Consider the following 14,599-nt stretch of genomic DNA (forward strand, 5'->3'; position numbering starts at 1 on the left):
TGATCTTGGGCCTTTTGCAAATGTTTGTACTTCTTAGTTATTGGATTCAATCTACACTTGAACCATGCGGCGTTGTTTTTTGGCGTTTTGGCCCTTTAACGCCGGCTGCTCCACCTGGGTTGGTGTTGGGCATAGCGTTGCCCCTTTGGCGTGGGAATTGAGCTTGGCGGGGGGCTGGGTGACATGGTTGGCTTTGGTTGGCTGTGTGACAACCCGAGATATCAAGACTTTTCCTTTTCGCGTCACCTGTTTTACAGTCCTATTTTATATTTCGTAGCACATTGTATCATGTATGTTATTTTAGAATGTTATTAGTATAAGTTCTTGGTGGTTTAACGATGTTAGCATTTAATAAAAACCTTTAATGACAAAATGGCAAAAACCCTTTCATCATAACTTTACTCGACGAAAGATGGGTCTTTCGTCACAAAGGACTCGACGAAAGCTGGGTCTGGGTCTTTCGTCACCTACGGCCCAGTTATCCTCAAAGCCCAGTTGTGGCTGGCCCTGTTCACGTCGTATATATATATAACGAACTCATGGAAACCCTAAAACACAATTGTTCTTTCCCTCATAACCGACGGCTGTTTCCTATGACTCAAATTCGCCGGCTCTCGATCTGATTAATCCATTCAACTGCACCGTTAGTGAAATATCATTTCTTAATTCTGTGATTGTTATAATTGATGCACGAGTATTGTGTTTGAACATGTTTTTGTGCAATGATACATGTTTGGTATGCTATGGTTAGTGAATCATTAGGGTTGATCCACAGTAGCATGAGTATCGGTTAATGGATAGGGCTGTTAGTCATCTAATATGAATGAGTTATGATTCTGTGATTCTGTGATCGTGCGGATGATTGTTAGTTGCATGATATTAGAACATGATTCAGGGTTTCGTTGTAAACTAAACAGAATCTGGTAAATAGTTAGGGTGTTATTGAATAACTACTGGTAACACAAATCCGTGCAAATAATTGGTAAGCGAGCATGTTATATGTGTTCAGGATTTCTGTTAGCTCTTGATAATATCCAAGTCTAGATCGCTGTTTTGATGATAATTGTGTGTTCATGATTAAAGGGTGATTGGAATTATGTGGAATGTAATTGAGGATTGGAGCGATTTAGTGTTGAATGCAGTTGATCGTATTAACATGAATGTGTAACACCCGTCTAATTACTACTTGAATTCAATAAAAATTTAATCGATTTAAACGAAAAGGTGTCTAATTAAAACATAATTTCCATAGACAAAGTTTAAAACTAGTTAACCCTTAGTCAACTAACAACTAAGATCAAACATTCATAAGATGTTTAACGAGAGTTTACAATACAAAACATTGTTTATCAAAGTTAACATAACGCGGAAGCTCAAAAGTGAGTGTTCGGTTCTTCAACATCTAGCTTGACCGTCATCCGTAATATCCCATCGTCACCTAGGGTTAAAACCACTGAAAAACGTTAGTTTCTACAGTGAATTTAATCTTACAATCGAGTTCTAGCATCACAACATGAAAACAAAGCAATTTTTCAAAAGTTAACCTGCCGCGTGTCGCGGCAGGTTCTGATAATTCTGTCGCGTGCCGCAGCAGACGTCGCGTGGCGCGGGAAACACAGTTTTCCAGCAGGTTCAGTGCTGAATCCTGCACTTGCTGCCAGCTCCGGAAATCCAAGTTTTTAGCTTCATTTGACCATAACTTTTGACTCGTAAGTCCGTTTTAAGTGATTTTTCTTCCTATATGTCTGTAAATTCACTACCGACATAACCATTACAAATTTGACACCTAAAATTTAATTTACGGACCGAAAGACCATATGTCACTATGTAGTTATTCGACCCATTCTAACCTTACACATTTTATTACCATTTCGCTAATAAACCTATGGCGCCTTATGCCCGACATCCGGGGCTTATTATCACCCGCATTTCTTACCAATTTCATGGTTTAATGCCCTTGTGCTTATTATCGCCATTATCGACTACTAGAATGTTTAAAACTACCATTTTCACAACTAATAAACCCGTTGGCTCATCTTGTGGAACCATCCACTTATGATGACTACCAATTGGTTCGTTTACTATACTAAGTCTAATTATTCACATCCATCCATAATAAATATAAATTCAACGCAGATTTAGATTCAACAATAAGATTTACGAAACTTATCAACAACTCGTTTAATGTAACCAATAAAGTTACGTACCTTAGTGTACGCCCTTCAACCGCAAATCACCACCGGCTTGTCCACTCGACGCTCCGGTATCCTTTCCTATAGAGTTCAATTCAAGACATGTTTAGAACTCTCTTCAAACCTTACATCGCATAATACACCGAAACATCATAATTATGCGTTTAATCTTTAAATTTCCATTTTAAGCCTTCTTTGAGGCATTTTAACAAACACCTTAAGAGCAGATTTTTCACATGATTATATGACAAGTTTCTAGCTTATCATTTAGCCCCAATTTCACCTAAATCAACATTTTACATGAGTGTTAGCTTCTAGATTTCTGAAATCACTTCCAAATTGTCAAATTACACAAGATTAACACCCAATATCCTAGTGTTCATCAATTAACACATAACCCATTAATCACCTACAATGGTGATCATAGTTTCCACTAAAATTTTACATGATTTCAGCTTGTGTTCGTTTAGGGTTTGTCCCTAAACACTATAGTTGTTCTTAAATCATCACAACATATACATGCAGCCCTAATTTCATATTTTTCCCAATTTCATGAGAATTTCAAATTAAGAGTTTTCACTAAATTTTACATACCTTGTAATCCTCTTGCGATGAGGATCACGATTCTAAGCTCGGATTTTCGTTTGGACCAGATTTGCACCTCCAATTTAAGAGTTTTAGTAGAATTCTAGGGTTTTTGAAAGTAGGGTGTCGCCCCTTGTTGTTCTGAACGACCAGACACCTCCTTGTGGGGTGTTTGGTGTGTTTTGTTAGATTAATTAAAATAAAGTTTCGATTTTTACAACTTAGGTCCCTCCATTTTGATCAACATTTAATTTAGTTGCTTTTAACCCTAATATAGGTTATTTCTAAACTTGTAGCTAACGAGGTTAAAATTCCTAGTTAGTAAATCCTCATTTATTTATACTTTATAATTCTAATATAAAGTTTTATATTTTCGGGGTGTTACAAGTCCACCCCCTTAAAAGGGGTTTCGTCCCCGAAACCGAAGTACGTACCAAATAATGTAGGGTGGAGACGTCGCATTTCCTCTTCGGATTCCCACGTAGTGTCTGAACCTTTCCTATGCTCCCATTTGATTTTGACTTGATCGGTTTGTTTATTTCGTAAGTGTTTGACCTTCCGATCTAAAATCTCCACCGGTCTCACCGCATAATTTAGGCTATTATCCACTTCGATATCATCGTAATGGATATAAGTCGTTTCGTCCGCTAGGCACTTTCGCAATTGCGACACGTGAAACGTGCCATGTATTCCATTCAACTCTTCCGGTAGTTCCAGGCGGTAAGCTACTTTGCCGACCCGTTCGACGATTTTAAATGGCCCAATAAACCTTGGGCTTAGCTTTCCCCTTTTTTTAAATCTGATAACGCCCTTCCATGGGGAAACCTTTAGCATCACCATATCACCCAACTGAAACTCAATCGGTCTTCGTCTTTTGTCAGCATAAGACTTTTGTCTATCTTGAGCCGCTTTCAAATGGGCCCGCACCACCTCGATTTTCTCATTAGTGCTTCGGATCATATCCGTAGGTGCTAGTCCTCGTGGGCCCACTTCTCCCCAACATACCGGAGTTCGACACTTTCTACCATACAACATCTCATACGGGGCCATCTTAATGCTTACGTGATAGCTATTGTTATACGAAAATTCGACTAAGGGTAGATAAACATCCCAACTACCTCCGAAGTCGATAATGCAGGCCCGTAGCATATCCTCCAACGTTTGGATTGTTCTTTCGCTCTGCCCATCCGTTTGCGGATGGTAAACGGTGCTAATAAACAGCTTGGTTCCCATCTGTTTTTGGAATTCACGCCAGAATTTTGAAGTAAACCGAGTATCTCGGTCCGATACGATGGATATCGGTACTCCATGACGTGCTATGATTTCATTGGTATACACTTCCGACATCTTCTCGGATGTATAGGTCTCACGTATCGGAATAAAGTGAGCACTTTTCGTCAATCTGTCTACGACTACCCATATAGCATCGAACCCACGGTTAGTTTTGGGCAATTTGGTCAACAAATCCATGGTGATTTGTTCCCACTTCCAAACTGGGATGTCCAACGGTTGCAGCTTACCGTATGGCTTTTGGTGCTCTGCTTTAACTTGCAAGCAGGTCAAACACTTCTCCACATATTTCACAATATCTCTTTTCATCCCGGGCCACCAATAGTTTTGTTTTAAATCATTATACATCTTGGTCGCCCCCGGATGGATTGAATATCGGGATTTATGGGCTTCATTAAGTAGAAGCGTCTTTACCCCACAAGTATTTGGAACCCATATCCTTCCGGATCGAGTCTTCAACCCGTCATTCCTATTCGACAAATCTTTCAACTGACCGATTATTCTTTCCTTCTTCCAATTCTCCTCTTTTACTGCTTCTATTTGCGCCTCTCGAACACGTTCTAGTATACCCGAGGTCACCACGAGCTGCATCGACCTTACTCGTATTAGGACATAGTCCGCTTTTCTGCTCAGAGCGTCCGCTACCACATTTGCCTTTCCGGGGTGGTAATGTATTTCACAGTCGAAATCTTTTACCGTTTCTAACCATCGCCTTTGTCGCATATTTAACTCCTTCTGATCGAAGAAGTATTTTAAGCTTTTGTGATCGGTGTATATGGTGCACTTTACCCCGTATAGGTAGTGCCTCCATATCTTTAAGGCAAATACCACCGCAGCCAATTCAAGATCATGCGTGGGATATTTCTTCTCGTGTATCTTCAATTGTCTCGAGGCATAAGCTATAACTTTGCCCGGTTGCATCAAAACGCATCCGAGCCCTAACAGTGAAGCATCCGAATAAACCACCATATCTTCGACTCCGTCCGGCAATGTCAGTACCGGAGCTTGAGTTAACTTTTCTTTTAGCGTTTGAAACGCTTTTTCTTGATCGACACCCCAAATGAACTTCTCTTTCTTTTGGGTTAGCTTTGTTAGCGGTGACGCAATCTTGGAGAAATCTTGAATGAATCTCCTATAGTATCCTGCAAGCCCCAAAAAGCTTCTAATTTCCGATGGGTTCTTCGGAGGATTCCATTTTAACACGACCTCGATCTTTGACGGATCCACCAATACTCCGTCGGCACTTATGATATGGCCGAGAAATTGCACTTCTCGTAACCAAAAGGCACACTCAGAGAATTTCGCATACAACTTCTCTCGTCTAAGTGTCTCTAACACCTCTTGCAAGTGGTGTGCGTGTTCAGCTTCACTCTTCGAATACACCAAAATATCATCGATAAATACAATGACCGACTTATCCAACATTGGCTTGCAAACCCGGTTCATGAGGTCCATGAAAGCCGCGGGGGCATTTGTTAGCCCGAATGACATCACGAGGAATTCGTAATGTCCTTATCTTGTGCGGAAAGCCGTCTTCGGCACATCTTCTTCTTTGACCTTTAGTTGGTGATACCCAGATCTAAGGTCAATTTTCGAAAACCAGTTCGCACCTTGTAATTGGTCGAATAAATCATCTATCCTTGGGAGCGGATATCGGTTCTTTACCGTGAGTTTGTTTAACTCCCGGTAATCGATACACATGCGCATGCTCCCGTCTTTCTTTCTCACGAACAATACCGGTGCGCCCCAAGGAGACACACTCGGCCTTATAAATCCTTTGTCAAGCAGATCTTGAATTTGGGACATCAACTCTTGTAATTCCGACGGCGCGAGTCGGTACGGTGCTTTAGCTACGGGTTTTGCGCCCGGAATCAGCTCGATCCCGAACTCCACCTCCCGCTCGGGCGGCATTCCCGGTAAATCATCCGGAAATACATCTTCAAAATCACGCACTACGGATACGTCTCCAATTCTTGGTAATTCTTTCCCGGGCTCATTCGCGTATATCATGAAGCCCTTGCATCCTCGCTTCATAAGCTTGTGAGCTTTCAACATCGAGCACACTATGGGGTTGCCCCCTTTTTCGCCATAAATGGTGACGTGTTTCCCGCTCGGAGATGTTAGTTTTATCTCCTTACGGAAACACACGACTTTTGCATGGTGCTGGGCTAGCCAATCCATCCCAACGACTACTTGAAATTCCCCCATTGACATCGGGATTAGGTATATCAAGTATTCTTCATCGTCTATGCTTAATTTGCAGCCTCGACAAACATCGCAAACTATAAAACTTTTGTTGTCCCCTATTTCAACTTCTAAGGGCACAAGTAATTTCGTCAAAACAAATGAAGGATGTCGAATAAATCCATGCGAAATGAAGGATTTATTCGCACCCGTATCAAACAATACACGTGCTGGAATTGAGTTAATTGTGAATATACCTGAAACCACATCGGGTTCTGTCTTCGCTTCAGCCGCGGTAAGTTGGAAGGATCTCGCCTTCGCTTTGGGAGCTTCTGTTGGAGATTCTTTAACATCTCTCTTTCCAACTAAGTCCGGACATTCGGACTTTTTGTGGCCGGGTTGATAACATTTGTAACAAACAGAGACTTTTCCCGGGCATAGCGAGGCCGTGTGCCCCGTCTTATTGCATATGGGGCATGGCTTGTCTTTGAACCGACACTCCCCTTTGTGCCCCTTCCCGCACACTTTACAACTTGGCGACCCACCCTTAGTATCCACCTTCTTTCCCGATTCTCTCGTTCGGGCTTTCTTTGTAGGGCTTGGATTCATATCATGTGTCCTTCGCTCACCTCTTTCGACTTGCTTCTTCAACTCAATTTCCCGTTCCCGTGCAACGTTAATGATTTCGGTAAGGGTCTCGTATTTTGAAGGAGTCATAAACTCCCTATATTCAGCACTTAACATGTTGTAATAATAATATATCTTCTGTTCTTCAGTGGTGAATAGCTCGTCACAAAACCTTAACTTATCCATGAAGATGCTCGTGATCTTGTCAATTGATTCCCCCCTTTGTCTTAACTGGATAAATTCCTCTTTGATCCTGTTGATAACTGCCTTGGGGCTATGGTGTTTAAGGAACGGCACCTTAAACTCATCCCAAGTCATAACCCTTGCCGCTTCGGCTCCGATCTCTTTCTTCTTATTGTCCCACCAATCCTTGGCTTGATTTTCTCAATTGGCCAGTTCCGTAAGCAACAAAGTCACCCACGTCACAGTGGGTTCGTTCAAACACTCCTTCGACATCACTCAACCATCTTTGGCAAATTATTGGGTCGAGTTCCCCATTATAGATTGGCGGTTTACACGCCATGAATTCTTTGTATGAGCACCCTTTACGTTCTCCAGTTTTGTCTTTCATAAGGTTGACAGTATCCTCCAACCTTTTAACTCGCTCTTCAACAAGCGACAATACCGTGCTTTGAATCTTGTCTATAAACCCGGATAGACTACCTTCCATTGCCTTCCCTACTTCTTCGGCAATTATTTCTTTCATTTGTTCGGTGCTTGTTTGCACCGGATTATCATCGTTTCCATCAGACATCTTGAAACTGAAATGTTTACATTTAAACGTTAAACATTTCATTTATAGCATTACTTCATTTGTTTTTCGGTTTAGCCAAGTTCTCAACTTGCTTTAACCGTTCATATTTAATGCACTTTCCGGGTTTGAGTGTGTTAACACGCTCTTCCCATGCATAACAATTCGTTTCTCATTCCTTACATAAGACATAGTCTACTAACATAGTGAGTAAATTCTTACCGGACGATCGATCAAGCTTGAACCGAACACTTTGTTGACAACCTTAAGCTCTGATTACCAACTTGTAACACCCGTCTAATTACTACTTGAATTCAATAAAAATTTAATCGATTTAAACGAAAAGGTGTCTAATTAAAACATAATTTCCATAGACAAAGTTAAAAACTAGTTAACCCTTAGTCAACTAACAACTAAGATCAAACATTCATAAGATGTTTAACGAGAGTTTACAATACAAAACATTGTTTATCAAAGTTAACATAACGCGGAAGCTCAAAAGTGAGTGTTCGGTTCTTCAACATCTAGCTTGACTGTCATCCGTAATATCCCATCGTCACCTAGGGTTAAAACCACTGAAAAACGTTAGTTTCTACAGTGAATTTAATCTTACAATCGAGTTCTAGCATCACAACATGAAAACAAAGCAATTTTTCAAAAGTTAACCTGCCGCGTGTCGCGGCAGGTTCTGATAATTCTGTCGCGTGCCGCGGCAGACGTCGCGTGTCGTGGAGGGATCAAGAGATCCTGTCGCGTGGCGCGGGGAACACAGTTTTCCAGCAAGTTCAGTGCTGAATCCTGCACTTGCTGCCAGCTCCGGAAATCCAAGTTTTTAGCTTCATTTGACCATAACTTTTGACTCGTAAGTCCGTTTTAAGTGATTTTTCTTCCTATATGTCTGTAAATTCACTACCGACATAACCATTACAAATTTGACACCTAAAATTTAATTTACGGACCGAAAGACCATATGTCACTATGTAGTTATTCGACCCATTCTAACCTTACACATTTTATTACCATTTAGCTAATAAACCTATGGCGCCTTATGCCCGACATCCGGGGCTTATTATCACCCGCATTTCTTACCAATTTCATGGTTTAATGCCCTTGTGCTTATTATCGCCATTATCGACTACTAGAATGTTTAAAACTACCATTTTCACAACTAATAAACCCGTTGGCTCATCTTGTGGAACCATCCACTTATGATGACTACCAATTGGTTCGTTTACTATACTAAGTCTAATTATTCACATCCATCCATAATAAATATAAATTCAACGCAGATTTAGATTCAACAATAAGATTTACGAAACTTATCAACAACTCGTTTAATGTAACCAATAAAGTTACGTACCTTAGTGTACGCCCTTCAACCGCAAATCACCACCGGCTTATCCACTCGACGTTCCGGTATCCTTTCCTATAGAGTTCAATTCAAGACATGTTTAGAACTCTCTTCAAACCTTACATCGCATAATACACCGAAACATCATAATTATGCGTTTAATCTTTAAATTTCCATTTTAAGCCTTCTTTGAGGCATTTTAACAAACACCTTAAGAGCAGATTTTTCACATGATTATATGACAAGTTTCTAGCTTATCATTTAGCCCCAATTTCACCTAAATCAACATTTTACATGAGTGTTAGCTTCTAGATTTCTGAAATCACTTCCAAATTGTCAAATTACACAAGATTAACACCCAATATCCTAGTGTTCATCAATTAACACATAACCCATTAATCACCTACAATGGTGATCATAGTTTCCACTAAAATTTTACATGATTTCAGCTTGTGTTCGTTTAGGGTTTGTCCCTAAACACTATAGTTGTTCTTAAATCATCACAACATATACATGCAACCCTAATTTCAGATTTTTCCCAATTTCATGAGAATTTCAAATTAAGAGTTTTCACTAAATTTTACATACCTTGTAATCCTCTTGCGATGAGGATCACGATTCTAAGCTCGGATTTTCGTTTGGACCAGATTTGCACCTCCAATTTAAGAGTTTTAGTAGTACTCTAGGGTTTTTGAAAGTGGGGTGTCGCCCCTTGTTGTTCTGAACGACCAGACACCTCCTTGTGGGGTGTTTGGTGTGTTTTATTAGATTAATTAAAATAAAGTTCCGATTTTTACAACTTAGGTCCCTTCATTTTGATCAACATTTAATTTAGTTGCTTTTAACCCTAATATAGATTATTTCTAAACTTGTAGCTAACTAGGTTCAAATTCCTAGTTAGTAAATCCTCATTTATTTATACTTTATAATTCTAATATAAAGTTTTATATTTTCGGGGTGTTACAGAATGGAACAGTGAAACTGTTAGGGTTAGCGACGAAAAACTATTGACAAACAATCAATGTCGACGAAACCCCTGTTGACGAATCATGGGTCTTTCCTCACCCATATTCTCGACGAAACACTAGGTGTTTCGTTACCCCTCATCTCGACGAAACATGGGGTGTTTCGTCGTGTAAGTAAATGAGCTGAACAGTTAGGTTGTTTATGATGTTGTACACTGGTGTTTGTGAAACTTAGTCTGTTGTATGATGATAATGATAACCAGAAATGAGAGTCTTGACTTAACTGTTGTGGGTAGCCAACTTATTTGTAAAACATTGTTATGTGTCATGAACACATGATGTAGACTTGTTTGGAAACTGGGTACTTGATATGTGTTATACTATGATCTTAACCAAATGCAATCCGCGACAACACGTGAATCGATTATTATGAAACTGGTGTCATCAGTGACTACTGTTGGGAACATGAACTTGTGACGTAAATGCGTATGAAATCTAAACACTTGCTATGTGCTACGTGACAATGGTATTACGCGTGACTTATTGAATATGTGACTTGAGAATGTGTTTACGAAACTGATCATCTCTGGTAACCACGGTAGGGATTGGTTGGCCAACTGGGAACGGGTAATGTAACGTAACATACCATACCGAGCAAATCTAAGGTGAGTTCACTACTCTTTTTCCAAGCATGCGTCCCGGGGAGGGACATCTGGTAATCGTTCCAGGGAGGAACGTCGGGTAATTGGGATGTTGGTTATTACACTCATTTCTATCATTAAGTCCCATCATATACCGATTGGTTGCCGGGGAGGCAACGGGGTTATTAGTTAATAGCGCTACTAGGTTTGGCACCCTCACACCGTACCGGGGAGGACGGTCGTGAACTAATTACCTTAACCACTTGACCAATGTATGATAGAGCATTGGGGTTTGGGCAAATAATCTGGAGCCATCTGCGGTAATCAAGTTAATAACAACATGAAATCATTGAAATGTTTTATACTGATATCTGGTAACTAAAACGTGTTAACAAACTTTGAACTCACCAGCGTCGTCTGACACATTTGTCTGCATGCTTGCAGGGCTATAGGGTTATATCTTTGGAACTTGTTGTCTGGGAGGCTGGAGTGGTCATGGGTCGAGATACATGGAATCACAAGACAAGTCTAATGGTTTTGTACACGGGATATATGAAACACTGAACAGATGATTTGCATTTAACATTTTGTAACACTTTATGTTAATGAATGAAAGTTTTTATTTAAATATGTGATTGGTGGCTAGATCCTGGTACGTCACACGTCCCGCGAAGTCTCTGCATGTGGTATTTTGGGGGTGTGACAGGCTGGGTGAAATTTTAAATAGTTTAAACAAAAACAAATCCACATGGCTGGCCACGCCAAGCTAAGCCACGCCACACCACACCCCTAGTTTTTGAGTATTACCTAGTGGTTCCACCATCGCCACGTGTCGAACAATGCCCACAACTCAAGCCTCTCCACACCCCATAGTCTTATTGGGTATACGTGTACTGTGTGTTCTTACTATTTTTAGATAACATAAGGTTTGAACTAGATCTTAGCAATTTTAGATGTAATTCTTGTGTTGCAATTCTTAGTTATGTAATTGGAATGTATGTTTGCTAGTTATGCAATTGGAATGGGTTGTTATTGTTTTATCATATTTTTGAACGACCAATGAATGTTATACAAGCTCGGCCATTTGGGTAAACTCATTGGTGAATGGTTACGCATGCCCTGTAAACACAGACAATGCTGATGACCCGGTCCGTCTACTATTCCAGAGGAAGCCCATTATCTCACATCGTTTGAATAGTTGGAATTGGTACACTTATTTGAGTTAGTAACTTATATAAAATACCTAAACAGTAACAATAAAAAAAATCAACATTTATCATGTATGTACATGTAATTTTATCTATATTTACAAAAAAGTGCAAGTTTAAGTTTTGATAATTACAAAAGGGAAAATTCTGTTTTTATATGGTTTGGGACAATAATAGTTAGCTATGACAATACTTTCTTGCATATTTTAAAAATAACAGCCTTACAAGTTCAAGTTTGACGTCATTTACTCATTATTAAGAACACTGCAGGCCAACCACTACATTAATTAAAATTCATATTGCAATTTCTCAGAAACAATAGTGAGCATAAACATAATTTTCAAGAATCCAACAGCAGTTTAAAAAGTAAAAGACTTGTTCACCAAAACTCAACAGATGAAGAAAATTTATCTCCCATAACTTTGGAAACCCAAAGGAAACAGAGATTTCTAACTGAACCTTAGACGACAGGAACCGACATGGGCATGGGCAAAGGATCATCAGCAACAAGTGGTGGTCTATATTCTTCAACCTCCTTAGGTGGAAGTGCAACAACATCATCCTTGGGCATGTGAATAACAACATTGTCAGGCAAAGGTGTCTTGGGGCCGAGTTTCCCCGTAGGGTCCCAGTCGAGCATGATCTTGACCTTGATACCAAGCACACCCTGCAAACAGCTCAAATAAATTTAATTATTTATCAGTATATTTAATCGAAAATGAAAACAAACATAACAGAAAACAGATGCGTTTACCTGTCTGAGAAGCACGTGTCTCACAGCAGAGTCGATGTACTCTTTGACTGGTTGACCAGATGACACCATGTAACCATCCTTGAACTTCATTGACTTAGCACGCTGAGCTCTAAGCTTTCCACTAACAATCACCTAAGATTAACGAACATCACCAACAAATTAACAATCTTTTTCGTATAAAACGAGAAAAACAATAATCAAATATTTACATACCTCACATCCTTTAGCACCATTCTCCATAACAAATCTCAAAACACCATAACAAGCCCTAAGACAGTTAAGCAGAGAACAGGTTTATTTACATCATCATGTTGAAATATTAGAAGTTGGATAGAAAAAAAGCAGTTATAAACCTTCTAACAGCAAGCCCTCCAAGAAGCTTGTACCGCAAAGATTCAGCCTGTGCAATAGCACAAAGTCCCCTGTTGTTGACTCTCTCAGCATAAAGCTCAACACTGTTTTCAGGGAACTTAAACCGCTTCTGAACAAGAGATGTCAGTTCTCTTATCCTCCTTCCCTTCTCACCTATAGTTCAATATAGAAACAACCATATTGTGTTAGAATGTCAGGGCAGGTTCGTCAAAGTATAACAGTCAATCAAAACTACTATGCAATAAACAAAAACTGAAATCTATTATGTTAAGCTGTTGGTGGGGTTAGGTCAGCAAAAATTGTTCTCCATGATAAATCTTATATTTATAAGTAACCAACAACCGGAACAAATCAATGCCGTTTTATTTAAAGTTCTATAGTACATTGGTAAACCATTGATGTAAGTGTCACTTATCTGTTGGTTTCTCAAGTAAAAATCTAAAAAACAAAGAGCTTCAACACAAGGTATAGAACTATGTTGTCAAAAGCGCAAAAAGCGCGCGCCTAGTAAAACATTTTGTCAAAAAAAAATTAGTGTACCCTAATCCCACATCTGTTCAGTTTTTTCTTGTCTACCAGTAAAACAAATAACAAAATTTAACTTGTAAATCTACATAACATCCCTATTTGTCCCTTTTAGTAATCTGAAGTATCACACATAAATCACTTGTTAACTTAATGTTCACAAGTCAAAATATGCAAATCTCAAGTCCAGCAGCCTAATTGTGATAATTGATAACAGATAGTTGACACAAATGATATCACAAACCTCAAATTAATTAATGTTCCATATACAAATAAACGCATATCCATAACCTAACACTAATTTTAAGTCTTCTAGTACAAATGCAGGATTCTAATTTATATTATTATTGCAATATCAACAATCTATCAAAACCCTAATTCTATGAAATATATATCATTCAAAAACATATAATTACAATAAAGTGATAGTTTACCTAAAACATTTTGGGTACGAGTAGCTCTGATGATGATCTCAGTACGCATAGGCGTAACCCTAACTTCAACGCCGGAGTAACCGTCTTCCGCAAGCTCTCTGGTGAGGACCTCATTCAACTCCGCGAAGAACACACCGTCGGCTACAAACTGATATGCAAAAACGAATTACTGTAAGATCTGTGAAAGTTTATACATGATATTGAGTTTTGATGGTGATGTGTGGTGCTAACCTTTCGCTTTTTGCTCAATTGAGACGCCATTGTTGTATGCACTGACTGAACACAACTGCTGCTTCTCGTGGTGGAGGTTGGAGACTACGTAGATTATAAATGACCAGATTTAGGGTTACATAACGGGATGGATTTGACTGTTTGAAGCCCGAACTGAACTGGGTTGGGCTATCAGGTCCATATCAGTTTCTTAGACGGTGGACCGTGGGCCGGTTAGTTTTTGTTCCACAAAAGTTTAAACTTTTAATTTTAGAGATGATTGGAAAAGCTTGAAATATTATATATAATTTTTTATTTTTATTTTGGAAAAGCTTGAAATATTATATACTAGGTTGTTAAAAAAATTTAATTTTACATACTAACTAATAAAACAATATATCTTTAAAAACCTCATTTATTACACGAGTTGAATAAATGTAATTTTATATATTAAATAATAAAAAATATTATATTTTTAAGAACCTCGTGTATTGTAATTTATATACCAAA

At 39.1% G+C, this 14,599-nt stretch overlaps 1 protein-coding gene across 1 annotated transcript; it reads right to left on the reverse strand.

Annotated features, from left to right (window-relative positions):
- Nucleotides 1–12,063: 12,063 nt before the first annotated feature.
- Nucleotides 12,064–14,266, reverse strand: LOC110864922 (40S ribosomal protein S3-1). The gene is made up of 6 exons (XM_022114086.2): nucleotides 14,111–14,266; nucleotides 13,880–14,027; nucleotides 12,902–13,073; nucleotides 12,762–12,816; nucleotides 12,549–12,680; nucleotides 12,064–12,461 (listed from the first exon to the last, which is right to left on the reverse strand). Exons 1-6 carry the CDS (start codon nucleotides 14,138–14,140, stop codon nucleotides 12,255–12,257), a joined length of 744 nt encoding a protein of 247 aa, XP_021969778.1. The 5' UTR covers nucleotides 14,141–14,266; the 3' UTR covers nucleotides 12,064–12,254.
- Between the last annotated feature and the right edge of the window lie 333 nt (nucleotides 14,267–14,599).

The sequence above is a fragment of the Helianthus annuus genome, chromosome 6, assembly GCF_002127325.2.
Source record: "Helianthus annuus cultivar XRQ/B chromosome 6, HanXRQr2.0-SUNRISE, whole genome shotgun sequence".
NCBI classification, from domain to species: domain Eukaryota; kingdom Viridiplantae; phylum Streptophyta; class Magnoliopsida; order Asterales; family Asteraceae; genus Helianthus; species Helianthus annuus.